The 17953-nt window shown below is 33.6% G+C and overlaps 1 protein-coding gene across 7 annotated transcripts in view; it reads right to left on the reverse strand.

The window, feature by feature from the left end:
- Positions 1-8734: 8734 nt before the first annotated feature.
- The window catches only part of CCDC102B (coiled-coil domain containing 102B), an 845733-nt gene continuing 836514 nt past the window's right edge, over positions 8735-17953 (reverse strand). For 6 of the 7 annotated variants that reach the window (XM_072604137.1, XM_072604128.1, XM_072604138.1 and 3 more), the window contains one exon: positions 8735-12983. In XM_072604137.1, the coding sequence (XP_072460238.1) occupies positions 12930-12983 (54 nt within the window). In that variant the 3' untranslated portion in view covers positions 8735-12929. The remainder of the gene's footprint in view (positions 12984-17953) is intronic. The other variant, XM_072604130.1, reaches the window with a different exon arrangement.

Here is a 17953-nt window from a genome sequence, read left to right on the forward strand (position 1 = left end):
TTGATCTATTTTTTGTGAAGAAGCACTCAGAATCAGGGAGCTCCAGTAGAGAGAGTAATCATAGATGTGGATTAGAAACAATTGATGATAACCAAATGTTTCAACTGGGGGAGTAGTAAAGGGCAGGGATTTTTTTATATCCCACCAATTCTGTCTTCTCTTCGTCCATCAAAAATGTATATTTCATTTTGAAGTGACTCACCCAGGGGCACACAGCTACTAAGAGTGTGAGGCCAGACTCTTGGCCCAGTTCTCTAACTGCTGAGCCACAAAATCAAGTGCAAGTCATGTCATTATTTCTCTGATGGCCTGGTCTTCTTCAGCAACGAAGGACAAACACACACACACATATTTCATTTTATATAAATGTTCAATATTTTTTCTTAAACAATGAAATGAAAGCATTATACTTACATACCACATACTAATAAGGATAATTGATATCTTAAGAGATCACTACAATGTATTTCTGCCTACCAGAAATACAATAATTAGTTTGTACTCCAGAAGCAAAGGCCACCAGTTAGCAATAGATTTGCATCTTTGGTTTATCAATGTTTCCAGAGATTTTTATAGCTAATTTAACTTATCTACCTATTGAAATTTCATAGGATAGAGAGAACACTGGTTCTCTATTCAGATGAAAATCGGTACAGAAATAAACTGTTCTAAGAGAAGAATTATTTTATGTGTCTTCAAAATTTTATTATTTTAGAGGAGAAGAATCAGATCCCAAGGAAAAATTTTCACTTAGGAAGTACAGCTAATTATATCTAGAAAGATTTTTTTTTTTGTAAGATTGGCAAAGTGACAATTGAGGGGAAAATTTAAAAAAAGAATAAAATAACCAATACTTGGAATGATGAGACTGATGTTAAGTCTTTGTATGTCTATGTAAGGGCTCTTTGTTGAGCATCTTGGAAAGAAAAATCAGGTAGAATCTCTTTTTGAATGATCACTATTTCCAGTGCAAAAGTATATGCCTTTTGCAGTCAAAGGCTTCCTGGCCATTCAAGCCTTTTTTAAGGAGGCAATTAGAGAGCATACAAACTTCTCTTCAACTCCCACCTATCTTGACACATTTTATTAACACTTATCCTAAGACAATTTCCATAGACAGTGAAGCAGATTATTTTGCTTCTCATTTTAAAAGAACATATAAAACACATTAATCATTTATTATGCAGTGCCAAGGACTGTATTAAGTGCTGCAGATCTTTAAAAAAAAACCAAAAACTGTGTTTTTTACTTTTAAGAAGATCACATTCTAAAGGAAAAGATAATAGGTGAATATTTAGGTATATACAAGATATATACAAAGTAGATGGAAGATAATATCATTGAGAGGGAATGAGAATTAGGGAAGGTCACCAAGTCTTTTACAGGAAATAGGATTCTACTTAAGCCATAAAGCAAACCAGGGAAGTTAAGATGTAGAGGTGAAGGAGAACATTCCAGGCATGGAGAGACAGCCTGTTTAAAGGCATGGAATCAGAGATGGAATGTCATGTTAGAAGAAAAGCAAGGTAGTCCGTGAAGCTACATCTTTGAGCGTATGATTAGGAGTCAAATGTAAAAAGTTGGTGGGGGAAATAAGTGTTCCAAGTGTCGGGAGATTTATATGCCAAACGATGCACTTTATATTTGATCCTGGTAAAATAGTTTGAATTCCATACTGTGAACTCTTCCCCAAAATTTTCAGAATGAGGGTCATTTCCAAAATTTTCAAAAGAACAAAAAACAGGCACTGGAGAGGCAATTAAAATTAGATCATGACAAGTGCCATCCAACTTGTTATTATAAACATAATAATGCAGTAATACACAATATTTTTAATGTACAAAATTGTAGTTATGCAAAGACATCATTGCATTTTATTCCAATAATCAAAATTATTTAAGCTTAATAATTACAGATTAGTGGTCAGTGTATATATAAACTCAAATACCAGATTAAGATAATGGAATAAAGATTTAGACAAGTCAGTACAAAAAAAATTATGCCAATTTTCTCAATCAGTTCTGGCTGCTTTTACATAATTTGAGAGAATATACACTGGATCACAATATCTATCTGAGAAAGCTCTAGAGAGATATTTCAAGCATGATAACACTATTAAAGATTGGAAGAAACTGCCAAAGAATTGATAAAAAAGATTTCTCCATCTAACATGCTGTTACATAAATCCTTTAAATATGATTAGATGTCTCACTTCTAAAGTGTCTCCTTCCCTCCTTCACCTCACCCCTTCATTGAAATAATAAGCAATTTGATATAGGTTAAACATGTGCAATCATAGAAAAATAAGTTTCTATATGAGTCATGTGAAGAAAAGACAAAAAACAAAGACAAAAATAAAGAAAAATAGCGTGATTCAATCTACATTCAGGTTTTATCAGTTCTTCCTCTGGAGGTAGATAGCATTTTTCATCATGAGTCCTTTGGAATTGTCTTGGGTCATTGTATTGATATGACTATCTAAGTCATTCATAGCTGATCATTGCACAAAATTGCTATAACTGTGTACAGTGTTCTTGAATTTCTGTTCATTTCACTTTGCATCAGTTCATATAAATCCAGGCTTCTCTGAGAGTAATACACTTATCATTTGTTAGAGTATAATAGTATTCCATTCACATTCATATACAAGAACTTATTCATCCATTACCCATTTGATGTACATTTCCTTAGTTTCCAATTCTTTGACGGTTCTTTATTTTATTGATTCAAGTGTTTAGAGACATAAATTTTCACCTTAAAATATTTTTGGATATATTCTGTAAGGTTTTTTTTTTTTTGTAAGTTTTGTAAGTTTTGTACCATTGCAGCCTTTTCTGAAATTATCTTTTGCTTCCATCATTATTGACTTGATCCACTCATTCTTGAGGGTTACATTATTTATTTTACAATTAATCTAATCTATATTTCCAGAGCTCATTAGTGAATAAAATTTTATTTCATTATGATTTGAAAAAGATGTATTTAATATTTCTACATTCTGAACTTGATTGTCAGGTTTTTATGCCATAATAAATGATCACCTCTTGTGTCTGTGTCATGCACTGCTGAGGATAGGTATTTTGCTTTCTATCCCCATTCAGGGCTCTCCAGAGGTTTATCATGTCTACTTTTTCTAAAATTCTACTCAACTTCTTAACTTCCTTTCTGTCTATCTTTTAGTTGGATTTATCTAGTTCTGAGAAGGGAAAATTGAAGTTCCCCACTAGTATAATTTCTATTTCCTTCTGGAACTCATTTAATGTCACCTTTAGAAATTTAGATGCTATATACTTGGTGTACAGCTGTTAATTATAGGCATTATTTCCTTGTCTATAATAACTTCTGTCAAGATGCAATCATCTCTTTATCTCTTCTAATTAGAGCTGTTTCTTCTTCTTCTTCTTCTTCTTCTTCTTCTTCTTCTTCTTCTTCTCCTTCTTCTTCTTCTTTTCCTTCTTCTTCTTCTCCTTCTTCTTCTTCTTCTTCTTCTTCTTCTTCTTCTTCTTCTTCTTCTTCTTCTTCTTTTTCTTTTTGCTTTGTCTGAAATCATGATTGCTAGTCCTGCTTTTTTATTTCATTTTCTTCAGCTGGAGCATAATAGAGTTTGCCCCAGCCCCTTATTTTTGCTGTGTCTCTTTGCTTCACATGTGTTTTTGAAAACAACATACTTAGGATTCTGTGTTTTATTCCCCTCTGCTATTCACTTTAATTTTTTGGGTGAGTTCATCTCATTCATATTTACAGGTATGATTTGCAAACATTTCCCTCCATTCTATTTTCCTCCTGTTTTTCCTCTCCCTCTCTCTCTCTCTCTCTCTCTCTCTCTCTCTCTCTCTCTCTCTGTCTCTCTCTTTCTCTCTGTCTCTCTTTGTCTCTCTCTGTCTCTCTGCCTCTGTCTCTGTCTCTCTCTGTCTCTATGTCTCTCTCATTTTACCCTGTCCTTTCTTACAAGTGTTTTGCTTCTGACCTTTGCCTGCTCTGATCTGCCTTCCCTTCTATCAAACTAGCTCTAGCTCTTATCCCCTTCCCTTCCTACTTCCTTAAAGGTAACATAGATTTTATATGATCAACTAAATGTGTAAGTTATTCCCTCTTTGTGATAATTCTGATAAGGTTCAAATGATTCCCATCACCCTATCTTTAATTCCACTGTAATAGACTTTTTGCACTTCTTTGTGTGAGATAATTTACCCCATACTAACTCTCTTCCTACTTCTCCCAATGAAATCCTTTTTCTCATCCCTTCAATGTCAACATATACCCAAGGCCTATTTTTATGTACACCCTTTCTTACTGCCCTAATGGTGATAAAGTATTTTAAAAGTGTTTTATTTTATTTATTTTCAGTTTTCAACAGTTGCTTTTATAAGATTTCAAGTTATAAATTTCCCCCTTTCCTTATCTCTCCCTTTTCCAAGACAGCATACAATCTGATGTAGGCTCTACATATATGATTATATTAAGCATATGTCCACATTAGTCATGGTATGAAAGAAGAATCAGAACAACAGGGAAAAATCTTGAGAAAGAAAAAAAAAAAAACAAAGGGTGGAGCCACGATGGTAGAATAGAAAGATGTACATATACTAGCTCTTCCCCCATAACCCATAAAATACCTATAAAAATGACTCTCAACAAAATCTAGAGTAGCATAAGCCACAGAACGACAGAGTGAAAGAGATTTCCAGCCCAAGGTAACCTGGAAGGCTCACAGGAAAGGCCTATCACAGAGAGTGCAGAGCAGAGCACAGCCCAGCCTTGGCCGCATGGCACTGGGAAGAATAAGACCAGAACAGGCATTGGGGGTGGAATCCTCAGCAGCAGCAGTGGTTCTCAGATCCCTCAACCCCCAATCACCAAAGGCAGCTTCAAAGGTCAGTGAGAAAGCTTCTTCACCTGGGTGAAAATGGACCAGGGTCTTCCCCTAGCCCTGGCCCCAGATATCAGTAGCAGAAGTAGCAGAGGCAGCAGCAGCAGCAGTAACAGCAGCAACATCTATTTGTGGAGCCCTCAGCCTAAAGCACCTGGAGCAATTGAGCAGTTGATCTACATATCAGCCCTGAGTGGCAGCCCTGACCTCCACCTAAAGCCTCTGGAGAAATTGAGCAGCTGATCTGAATCTCAGCCACCAACTCCTCCTGGAAGTGAGGAGGAGCTCTGGTCTGGCAGAGCCAGAGGTGGTTGGGTAGAGGAAATTCTACTATTCATGGATTTTGGCCACAAAAGTTTTTGGTTGCTCCCAGACTAGTACACAGACCAGGACAGGAATAAACTCCTCTCCCTTGATTGTGCCACCATGGAGGAACTGAGAACTTACAGGTATCCAGAATATACCACACACTTGACAAAGAACTTAAAAGTCAAGTAAAATGCCCCAAGAAAGGGAAAAAATGTGACTATAGAAAGTTATTTTTCTCCCATCCTTTCAGGTAAGGAAGAATAATGCATACCCACACCATGAGAGGAAGTCAAGACTTCCAAAACCACCAAAATAAATATGCAAAGGTCTCAGGTCATGGAAGATCTCAAAAAGGATTTTAAAAATCAAAAGGACAGGTGGAGGAAAAATGGGAAAGAGAAATGAGAGCAATGCAAGAAAATCATGAAAAGTGACAATAGCTTGCTAAAGGAGACTCAAAAAAAATGCTGAAGAAAATAACACCTTTAAAAATAGGCTAATTCAAATGGTAAAGGAGGCCCAAAAAGCCAATGAGGAGAAGAATGCTTTAAAAATCAGACTTAGTGAAATGGAAAAGGATGTTCAAAAGCTCACTGAAGAAAATAGTTCTTTAGAAATGAGAATAGAGCAGATGGAAGCTAATGACTATGAGAAACCAAGAAATTACAAAACAAAACCAAAAGAATGAAAAAATGAAAGATAATCTGAAATATTTCATTGGGAAAACAACTGACTTGGAAAGTAGATCCAGGAGAGACAATTTAAAAATTATGAGACTACCTGAAAGCCATGATCAAAAAAAGAGCCTAAATAAAAATCACCTTTCATGAAATGATCAAGGAAAACCGCCCTGATATTTAGAACCAGAGGGCAAAGGAAATATTGAAAGAATTCACTGATCACTTCCTAAAAGAGACCAGAAAAGAGAAACTCCTTGGAATATTGTAGCCAAATTCCAGAGTTCCCAGGTCAAGGAGAAAATATTGCAAGCAACTAGAAAGAAACAATTTGAGTACTGTGGCAATACAATCAGAATAACACAGGATCTGGTAGCTGCTACATTAAGGGATCGAAGGGCTTGGAATACGATATTCCAGAAGTCAAAGGGACTGAGATTAAAACCAAGAATCACCTACCAAGCAAAACCGAGTATGATACTTCAGGGGAAAAATGGCCATTCAATGAAATGGAGGATTTTCAAGCAATCTTGTTGAAAAGACCAAAACTGAATAGAAAATTTGACTTTCAAACACAAGAACCAAGTGAAACATGAAAAAGTAAATAAGAAAGAGAAATCAGAAAGAATTCTCTAAAGTTGAACTGTTTACGTTTTTTTCATGGATAGATAATATTTGTAACTCTTGAGACTTTTCCCAGTATTTGGGTAGTTTGAGGGATTACACACACACACACACACACACACACACACACACACACACACAGGCAGGCAGAGAGCACAGGTTGAGTTGAATAAGAAAGAATGATATCTAAAAAAATAAAATTAAGAGGTGAGAGAGGAATATATTGGGAGGAGAAAAGGAGAAATGAAATGGGGCCAATTATCACATGAAAGAGGCAAGAAAAAGCTTTTCCAGTGGAGGAGAAAAGGGAGGAGGTGAGAGGGAAAAAGTGAAGCTTATTCTCTTCGCCTTTGACTTAAGGAGGAAATAACATGCTCACTCAATTTGGCATAAAAATCTATCTTACACTACAGGAAAGTAGGGGAGAAGGGGAGAAGTGGGGTGAGGAGGATGATAGAAGGGAAAGCAAATGGGAGAAGGGAGAAATTAGAAGTAAACACTTTAGAGGAGGAACAAGATCAAATGAGAGAATAGAATAAATGGGGGCAGGATAGGTTGGAGGGAAATATAGTTAGTCTTACACAAGATGACTATTATGGAAGTCTTTTGCAAAACCACACATATATAACCTATATTGAATTGCTTGCCTTCTCAGTGAGGATGAGTGGGGAGGGAGGAAGGGAGATAAATTAGAACTCAAAGTTTCAGAAACAAATGTTGAGAATTGTTTTTGCATACAACTGGGAAATAACAAATAGAGGTAATGGGGTATAGAAATATATCTTGCCATACAAGAAAAGAAAGAAGATGAGGATAAGGGAAGGGAAGGGTGTGATAGAAGGGAGGGCATATTGAGGAGAGGGGTAATCAGAATGCAAGGCTTTATGGGGTGGGAGGAGGGGAGAAATGGGGAGAAAGTTTGGAACTCAAAATTTTGAGGAAATGAATGTCAAAATCTAAAATTAAATAAATAAACATTTAAAAAATAACAAAAGAAAGAGAAAATAGTATACTTCAATCAGCATTCAGACTTCAAAGTTCTTTATCTGGACACAGATACATTTTCCATTATGAGTGTTTTAGAACTGTGTTAGATCATTGCATTGCTGAGAAGTGCTAAGTCTAACAAAGTCAGCCATTATACAACATTGCTGTTACTGCCCACAGTGATTTCCTGTTCTGCTCACTTCATTCAACATAAGTTCATGCAAGTCTTTTCAGGTTTTTCTGAAGTATGCCTGTTCATCATTTCTTGTGGAACAATAGTAATCTATTACCTTCATATACCAGAACTTGTTCAGTCATGCCCCAACTGATAGACATCCCCTCAATTCCTGATTCTTTCTTACCACAAAAAGAGCTGCTATAAATATTTTTACACATGTGGGTCCTTTTCCCTTTTTTTACAATCTCTTTAGAATACATTTGTAGTAGTGGTATTGCTGGATCAAAGGATATGGATAGTTTTACAGCCCTTTGGACATAGTTCCAAACTGTTTTCCCGAATGGTTGGATCAGTTCACAACTCCATCAATAATGCATTAGCTTACCAATTTGCCCACATCTCCTCTGACATTTATCATTTTTTTGTTATATTAGCCAATCTGATAGGTGTGATGTGGTAGCTCAGAGTTGTTTTGATTTGATTTCTCTGATCAATAGTGATTTACAGCATTTTTTTATATGACTATAGAAAGCTTTAATTTCTTTCTCTGAAAAGGACCTGTTTATACCCTTTTGCCATATATCAATTGGGGAATGACTTGTTTTCTTATGGATTTGACTCACTTTTCTACATATTTTAGAAATGAGGCATTTAGGTGATAATATTTTTGAGAGTTGCAAATATCACCACCTCATGCAGGGTTGCAAACAATTTAATCTTTTTGAATCCCTTTTGATTTCTCTTTTCTTTTTACCTTTCTTTTCTTGATTCTTTTATTGAAAGGGAAATTTTACGTTCAGATTTGGTCTTCATTGTGAATACTTGGACATCCTCTATTTCATGGAATTTCCACTATCCCTCCTTTAGAATTATAATCAGTTTCTCTGGTTAGGTGATTCTTCATGGTAATCCTAGTTCCTTTGCCTTTTGGGATATCATATTCCAAGCCCTCCAATTCTCTAATTAAAAGCTAAGAAATCATGTATTATCCTGGTGTAGCACGAACATGACATTGGCAGAGTCTATGACAGCTATGAATATGCCAGCGTAATTCTGAATCTCAGAATGCAACAGACAAGGAATACCAGATGCAACAGACAACAAAACATTTATTCAAACACAAGAAAGCTGAGTCTCAATACCAAAAAACCAAATCTATCATAGCAACAGAGAAATCTATCGTAGTAACCAAGGAGTGTATACACATTTTCAGGCCTTCTCACAAACAGGATTCACCTATGCAAAATGCCCTTCTCTCACTCAGACCAGTAGCTGCTTTCTCTGTCCTTCCTAGTTCTGACTAGTCTGACCAGCTTCCTCTCAGCTCTGCTCCAGCTCTGCCTCTTTCTAGTCTCCCCTTCCTGCTTCACCTATTCAGCAAGTTCCTCCCACCACATATGACTTAGCCTTCCATGTGATTTAAGCAGATCACATGGGTCTATAAATGGGTGGGAATGATCTTCAAATTAAGCAAAATATATGAAAGCAATATACTTCGCTGTGGCTCCAATATATTTGAATTGTTTCTTTCTAGTTGCTTCAATATTTTTGTCCTTGACCTGTGAGCTCTGAAACTTGGCTACAATTTTCCCGGGAGTTTTTATTTGAGAATCTCTTTCATGAGGGGCTTGGTGAAGTCTTGCATTTTTTATTTTACCTTGTTTCTAGGATATCTGGGCAATGTTCCCTGACAATTTCTGAATCACATCTAGACATATGAAATGATAATATAAAGACAATATAGCTCAGAAATTCTGGTGACTTTATTATCGACTAATATCCTTTTCATTAAATAAAATAGAAGGTAATTGAATTTTTAAAATTAAGCATTGTGAATTTCACCTCTTATGGATCCATTTAATATTTTTCTCATTGGTTGTACAATAATCTATACATTTCATGTTCCCCTGGGAAACTTAGCTTAGGCGCACAGAGTTTTCTGTGGCTGTTATATAGACATAGTTGTGAAATACCTATTAGGAACTTGCTTCCCCATGGAAATAAACTTTAAGCAGATTAAGGAATAACATTTATGGTACTTGAAATAGTGATAGTTACAGGTAAAACAATGAAAAGTTTCATTAAATTTTTACTTTAGGACACTTCAAAACACTCAACCTTATTTTCTCTTTTAAATTGCCTTGAAAAAAATAATTCAACATCAAGAGGAAAAAAGTCCATTATAGAATGCCAGAACTATTTCTCCTGAAATGAAGGCAAAGGTAAGTAATTGTGAACTACTTCCATGAAAGAAACTTGCATTACTTGTTCACCAAAAGTTCAAGAAACAAATCATTTTGAAATTTTCATGATTGATAGTAACATTCTTATCAAATGATTGGAGATCAACATTTCTAAGGCTAACTTATGTTAAATAATTGTGCAATGAATATTAATACTGAAATAAGATGCTTATTTATATTGTGCATATTTAACTTCATTAGAATTCAAGGAATTTGATTTGTTTCATCAACATTTAGGTGTGATTATGTTGATTCTGGACAGAAGTGTCGGAACAATGTAATCCATGACAACCTCTTAAGAATGATTATTATTAAAATAAAATTGAGTCTCCAAAGTCTTCTCAATTAATGGTTATGTCTTTTTTTAGGAGACTGTTCCTACAAATAAAAAAAGAAAAAAAATTCAATAATACTATGTGATAAGGGAAATATACCCAAACGTGTTTCTTATCTTAACTTGTGTAGCTATACTTTCGTTACTTGTTTTGTTAACTAAAGCTAAAGGTAAAAATATTCTCTATGATTAGTTAATACTACATATAGCTAACAAGTACAGAATGAGGCTATAAAGACGTGTTTCTTTGTAGCTTTTAAGGACATTGAATCATTTTTTTTAAAACAATCTAATGGGACTTGGTATGACAAAAATGATTAAGCCAATTTTAAGGAAACATTTCACAGAATTTGAGGTAGAAATATCAATTTGTTATGAAATATCTATTCCTAAACCTATCTATAGATTCAGCTCTTGTTTCAGAAGCTTTCATTTATTATTTTTTTCAGTTGATCTGATTAGTCAAGGCAAACATAGATAACTGATTTGATCCAAAAGTATGGGTGAAATTTTTGCAAGATAAGTTCTACCCTCCATATATATGTAGATCTGGTCTAAATTAAAGTTGTTTCAAATAACAAAAATGTTTTTTATTGATTAAAATTATATTCTATTTTGAAATGATCTAATATATGAAAATTGAAATGGACAAAGATACCTCCTACTTTTCAATTCACCAAAAGTTTTGCAAGATTTCTTAATAAATTTAAAAAGTAATTAGTTTATTAAATATTTTGACAATATAAAATTTAAGAAAAATACCCAATGCATAAAAGAATGACTTTACAAATTGATATCTTAAAAACAATATAACTAATTATACTTTCTCCAACATAAAGACTATTTCAGTGAGAGACAATTCTGCCACATAACTTATTTTTGTTCTGTTACAGTGACTGGTTTAATATGCCATTATGTCACTTGAAAGGCTAATCTAGGCAGATTATCTTTAATCTATAAAGGAAAGATTGCAAGTTATTCTCTAGTATGTTGTAATTAGCAATTCTCTATGTGTTACCTGGAGCATTTAAATATTGGTGGCAATATGTATGAGCAAATCATAGATGAAGTGGTTTGACTACAAGAACTTTAACATAATTTTCAACTAATATTTTATGAGTTTATTCTATGAAATCAGCATATGAATTTCTGAAAATGTACACATTCTTTATCTGAAAGTCTATATGAGGAGGTATTCTTTATCTTGCAAAAGTGGTTATATTTAGAATGCTATCCTTCATACAGGATCACATTTCTAGACTTTTTAAAGGAATATAGAAACCAGCTAATTCAACTTCATCATTCTACAGTTGAGGAAATTGAATCCAAGATGGGTTGTGACTTGCTCAAGGTCATACAAGTTGCAACATTAGAATAGGGTTTTGTATCCATGCCTTCTTACTCCAAAGCCATTTATTTTTTTACAATAGTACCAAATTATCACTTACATATATATCTGTGCTACTTACTATTTGTATGATCTAGAGTAAATCATTTAAACTTTTTGGGTCTCAATTTCTTCATTGTAAAATGAAGAGGGTGGACTAGATTATTTCTAAGAGCTTATCTCTAAATTCTACAAGAAAGATAATGTCTTCAAAGACAAATTGGTAGATACATATTTCTGACATTTATTTTAATTATCTACTTGATTAAATCTATCTGAATAAATCCATTATTCCAATAAATTTGCATCATTGCTAAGTTTAAGAGATCATTTATCTATTCAATTTGCATCTTGGTAAATATTTTTCTACCCATAATATACTGTTTTTTTTATGAACACAGACCTTTGAATGAATGTAATTATAAGAAGTTGATAGGTATCATAATGATTATTGGTTGACAAATAAATCAACAGACTTTATAAGAAGGGTTAGTAAACTACATATCTCAGGCATATAGTTGGTTTCATATGTGAAACAAAAAATTAAAGTTAGTGGATAGTCAGTGGTCCAGAAACCAAACCATAACACTTAGAAGAATAACAGTAGTCATGGCATCACCTTTGAGCACATATGGCTATATTTCTAATTTTTTTCAGTGTTGATTTAGTCTCAATATACTAGTCAATATTTTCATTTTCTCACATTAAAAAATGATGATTCAGCCTAAAGTAATTTTTGGGTAAGTTTACAGATTAAAAAAAGTTAATGAAAGCATTGTGTATTTAAAGGTGTAATTTTTGTCTCATATGCACATTGTGATGTGTAGGAGGAGAATAATAAACTGAAGTTTTAACTTCCCCTCTCTCCTCCACAATCTTACAACCTCTGGTTTCTACTTTTTACAAAGCACATTTAAAATTTAACAACTTTTCTCAGTGACAATTAAAGAGGGAGGTGCAAAATGTGAATAAGTGAGTTAGGATAAAGACAACAAAATTCACTATATATATATATATATATATATATATAATCCACACGAAATCTCAACTTCTTTTTTATAGATAACAAGATAGGTAAATTTGTCTTATGAAAAAGTTGGTATTGGATAAAATGCTTACAAATATCCTATAATATTTAATATTTTATTAAAACAGTTATGTTTGAGGTGCTTACAATTAATTTTCCCTTCTAGATTCTGTTTCTACTATCTTTTTCTTCAACTCTAATTTGACAAACCCACATGACTCCAGGTGCTTCATGAAATAGACTGATCACCTTCCTCTTCATACTCTGCTTCTGTGGAGTCCTCAGAAGTATCTTTAACACTCAATTTGATTCCATATGCAGGACTCACATTTTTTTGTCTCTTGAATCTAGAAGAGAAAAAAAAGAAGGAAATGTGAAAATGACAGGGATTACCTGGAATAAATAGATATGTTCCTAAGTGTAAAAATATCACTATTATTATTATTATTATTATTATTATTATTATTATTATTATTATTATTTTGCTGAATGTAGAATCAGGAAGACTCATTTTCCTGAGTTCAGGAAAAGTGTCTGAGTTCCTGGCCTCAGATGCTTACTTGTTCTGTGACCCTGGGCACTGAACACATTTTGCTTTAGTTTCTTCACCTGTAAAATGGACTGGAGAAATTAAATGGCAAACCACTTCACTGTCTTTGTCAAGAAAAGTCCAAATGCCAAATGGGATCACAAAGAGTAAGAAATGATTGAAACAATCAAATTTAATTCTTCTTGATTTTACTTAACCAAATTAAAGCTGGAATTAGGTGTCTTAATTGATCTTTTATCCTACTTGAATCCTAGCATATGTTTTTATCATCAGTTGTCCACTCTGCACATGAGTGTAGGGCACAATGATACTTCACCTATGACAAGAAGGGGAAGGGATGAATGAAAGCAAAGCATGATCAGGTATATAAAATAAAAGAGAAATCTAAAACAGGAATCTATGCAATGAAAGAGAGGGGACAGAAATGGGGTCTGAAAAGTTTGTAAAAATCTATATATTTCAATGTTAAATATACAGTAACAATCATCTCAATTCTCCATCTTTCTTTGGTGGGAGAACTTTGTGCTTTACAATCAGATGAAATATTATCTAAAACAAATATAAACCTCTTGTTTAAATAAATAAGGAAATGAAAAACTATGCATACCTGAACTGATTTATTCTTTCTATAAATCAAAAAAAAATTCAGTAAAATAGAAAGACAGACAGACAGATAGATAAAGCACCAAGTGGAGATCCATAAGCTTTCTAGGAGTAAGTTGGGTCCAACAATTAATAGACACACACACATATACATATGGCAGTGACACATCTGTACATATACATGTAAACAGTTCAGCTGAATGAAGCAAATGAAACCTAATTTGTGTATTTTTATTTTTTTGCAAGGAAATCTAGGTTAAATGACTTGCCCAGAGTCTGCCCACAGTTAGTGAGTGTTAAATGTCTGAGGACGGATTTGAACTCAGGTCCTCCTGACTTCAGGGCCTGTGCTCTGTACACTGCTCTACCTACCTACTCCTTTCAAAATTTTTTTAAAAAAAGTATGTAAATATGTATAGTATATCTATCTATGAATATATATACGTATATATACCTATATATGCACTGTATATATTCATATGTACTCATGTACATATATATACTTATACGCTATTTTAAAATATAAATGCATATTGATGTAAACATACTGTTTTTTAAATTTTGTATTACCCATATTAACTGTCTATATCAGTTAACTTACAAGCATAATTGAAATATTTCATTTCACTTAGAGGACAGTTGGGTGCTATAGGTATAGAGTTATGAGCTTGGATTCATGAAGAGCTGAGTGTAAATATGGCCCCAGACATTTAATAACCATGTTACTTTAAGCAAGAGACCTAAACTCTGTTTGCCTCACTTTCCTCATCTATAAAATGAGGATAATAATAGCACCTAACTTCCAGACTTGTTAAGAGGATCAGATGAGATATGCTCAAATTTCTTTGTCTGATCTACAAGGAGTAGGGTCACTGCAAAATCAGTGTGTAATCCCTGGTCCCTAGGGCCCCAACATTATGTGAAGGTGAGAGAGCATCTTTCCCAGATCTGGCTAGCTAAAGCCTCTTGCTTTTTTCATGCTTGACCCACCTCCTCCTGCATATACCTGTTTATTTTTCATATATAAATGTTTCCCTTTGATTTTTTAGAGACAAACATCCATAAGTATATAAACATATAGAGATATCTGTAACTCTATATATGCATGGATATATGTGTGTAAGTAATATTATTCATGTTATAGACATATACTAACAAAAAATAACTATGTGCATTTATCTATGTGTATATATGTGTATACACATATGTATGAATGTGCATAAATGTACATATGAACACACTGAAGATAGATTAGATAGATGGTGATAAACAGATGACAGATACAGATAGACAGACAGACAGACAGATGGATAGATAGAGAGATAGAGAGATAGATAGATAGATAGATAGATAGAGAGACAGATAGATAGATGGATAGATGATAGATAGATAATTCCTCCCCTTGACATATAACTGCAACCAAGGGAAAGTATTCTACTTAAATTGCATATTTATCTCAATACAACTCTAGGATACTTAGGAAAAGGTAAGTTTAAATCTAATGTCACCATTTACTGACAATCTCCACTCCAGAGAAGACATTGACCTCAAACATACATATTCTAAGTGCGACTACCACTGTAAGCTTAGAAGTTACCTATATCCCTTTCATGGTGATATTTGAAATTGTTATTGGAAAATCAGTGGTCAGAGTAAGAGTGAAGGACTGCTGCCCATAAGAGATTTTGTAAATAGAACTTTTAGAAATAAGTCTAAGACTGGCATGGAAACTGAATGAAGGAAATTATCTAACCCTAGGCACTTCACATTCTGCTTCCCTGTTTGTTCTCCTAATGGATTATTTCACTGCCAAAAAGGATACTTCAATCCCCAAATTCCTGCCCCTTCTTCCCTTTCTATAGTGAATCCAAATTCAGCATTCCAGTAGTGTGGCCCTCAGGCTTATTGTTTTCTGCCTCAATGATGCTGGTCAGGCCCCTCCATACTCTCCTGAAAAGTTGCAGAGTAGGCATGGTTGCACACATACCTTGGATATTTGGTGTGTACCTGATTATACTCCTTCCAGTATGATGGTGGACAACCAGATTACCAACTGAACTTACTCGCCGAACCTAACACATGGCCATCTGACCAGCCAATGCACTCGAAAGAGTCCTAGACCTCTCCATCTGCCCTACCATTCATCTGTTTTTTAATGTGTTGTCTATTCAAATTAGATTGAAAATATTTTGAGAACAGAAGCTAATTTTTAAAAATTATATCGCTCAAACTTAACACAATGTTTGGCACTTCTATCCTGTCTATCTGTCTGTCTCCCTGTCTGGCTCTTTCTCATATGTGACAAATTATGTGGTTACCATACTTAATCCTAATTAAATCATTTATGGACACAAAATAAAGTATACATATTAAAATTAAATGTGCATAAAAATAAAAAAAATATTTCTTAAATTATTATTTTAAATACTTTTATAGTATTTATATTTTTAGAAATATAGAGATGATCAAAGGTACTCCATTTTGAACATTGCGATTTGATCCTCATTCCCAGAATTAGCAAAATATTTTAATGATAATATTGTTCAAGAAAATAGTTTAATATATTTATATTTAAATGCAAAATGTACTTATTTATAAATGAATGACCTATGAAAGTGTACTAATATCCGTAATTTGGCTTTCTATTAGTATCTCATCTGACAGAAAGCAAATTGTTGGTGCTATTGTTATAGACATGTATTTGAAGTCATTCAAGCTTATTTGATAAACTATCATTTCAGTTTCCAAGGCAACAAAAACTCAAATACACAGTGTAAGCATACTCTTCCTTTATATCTCAAGGGAACCAGAAAATTGCAGAATTAAAAGAGAAAACAGCCAACTCAAAACCATGAATAAAAATGATACAGCCAGCATACTGTATCCTATCTCCCTGGAATACATATAAACTGCATATTTAAAAGCAATTTAATTTATCTTGTAATATAAAAATCCTTTCTAATGGAAATACAGAGACCGTTTCTATAATGGCCCTGACTTTCAGTTGTAAAATCTCAATTATCAAAGCTAATGGACCCTCATGAAATAGGGTAGTGAAAACATAGTTGGCAATTTGGTGCTTCTCTAATATCTTTAACAGATTAATAAAGACACAAATTTATTTTAGCCAATTATCATGCTGGTAGTTGAATTGATGGAAATGGTATATAGTTTATTTCAATCTGATAGCAACCCAATACTTTGGTTATTAAATTGAACATTATTTTGAATAATGGGCTTTTAAAATGTCTCTTTATAAAAATATAAATGAGTAAATATTATAAAGTTTTACCAGAAAGTACACATGGTAGCAATACTCCACATTTGCATTAAAGATATTTTCATTAAAATATCAGAGTTCTTTACTCTTAAATCATCTGGAATTCAATGAAGCATTTGAAGAAAAAAAGTAAAAAAAAATGCTTTTGAGAGGCACTGCAATAACAAGACTTTTGTACTTTATTGTCCTTATGGACAACTTAACTCACCATAGTTTAATTCATTATTACCTCTGCCTGGAACACTCCAGGAGTCTCCTCCTTTCTCCAGTCTATGCCCATTCCAGTCCATGTGGACTGCTTTTGCTAGATTTACCTTTCAAAAATATCACTATTGCCATGTCACTCCTTACTAAGAAATTTTTAATGACTCCCAAATTCCTAATAAATAAATTTCATACTACTATGCCTCACATTCAAGATTCTCCACAATCTAGCCTCAGCCTATCTCTATATTTGTACCCCTAGTTTATTAGAATATCTAAACCTTAGTTCAAATCAAACTTCTGGTTGATCTCTTTCTCTCTCATATGTGTGTGTGTATACACACACATATATATGCATATACATATGCATATATATGTGTGTATAGATTGCGTACATGTATATCATGCACATATATACGTATATACATGTATGTACGTATCATTTTGCCAACATAACACTGATGTTCAGATGTATATCATTCTTTCCCTTTCTCTTTGCCTATACAATTCTACCTGCCCCTTGTCGACTACAAAGGAAAATAAACATCAGAACTAGCCTCCTCATTTTATAGGTGATAAAACTAAAGACCAGAGAGCTGAATTGTCATAAAGTTGATAAGTATTACCATAAATTTTCCCATAGAGTTATTCAAGTATATGCTCCTCAAGAATAATTCTTT

Source organism: Notamacropus eugenii, chromosome 4 (assembly GCF_028372415.1).
Source record: "Notamacropus eugenii isolate mMacEug1 chromosome 4, mMacEug1.pri_v2, whole genome shotgun sequence".
In the NCBI taxonomy this organism is placed as follows: domain Eukaryota; kingdom Metazoa; phylum Chordata; class Mammalia; order Diprotodontia; family Macropodidae; genus Notamacropus; species Notamacropus eugenii.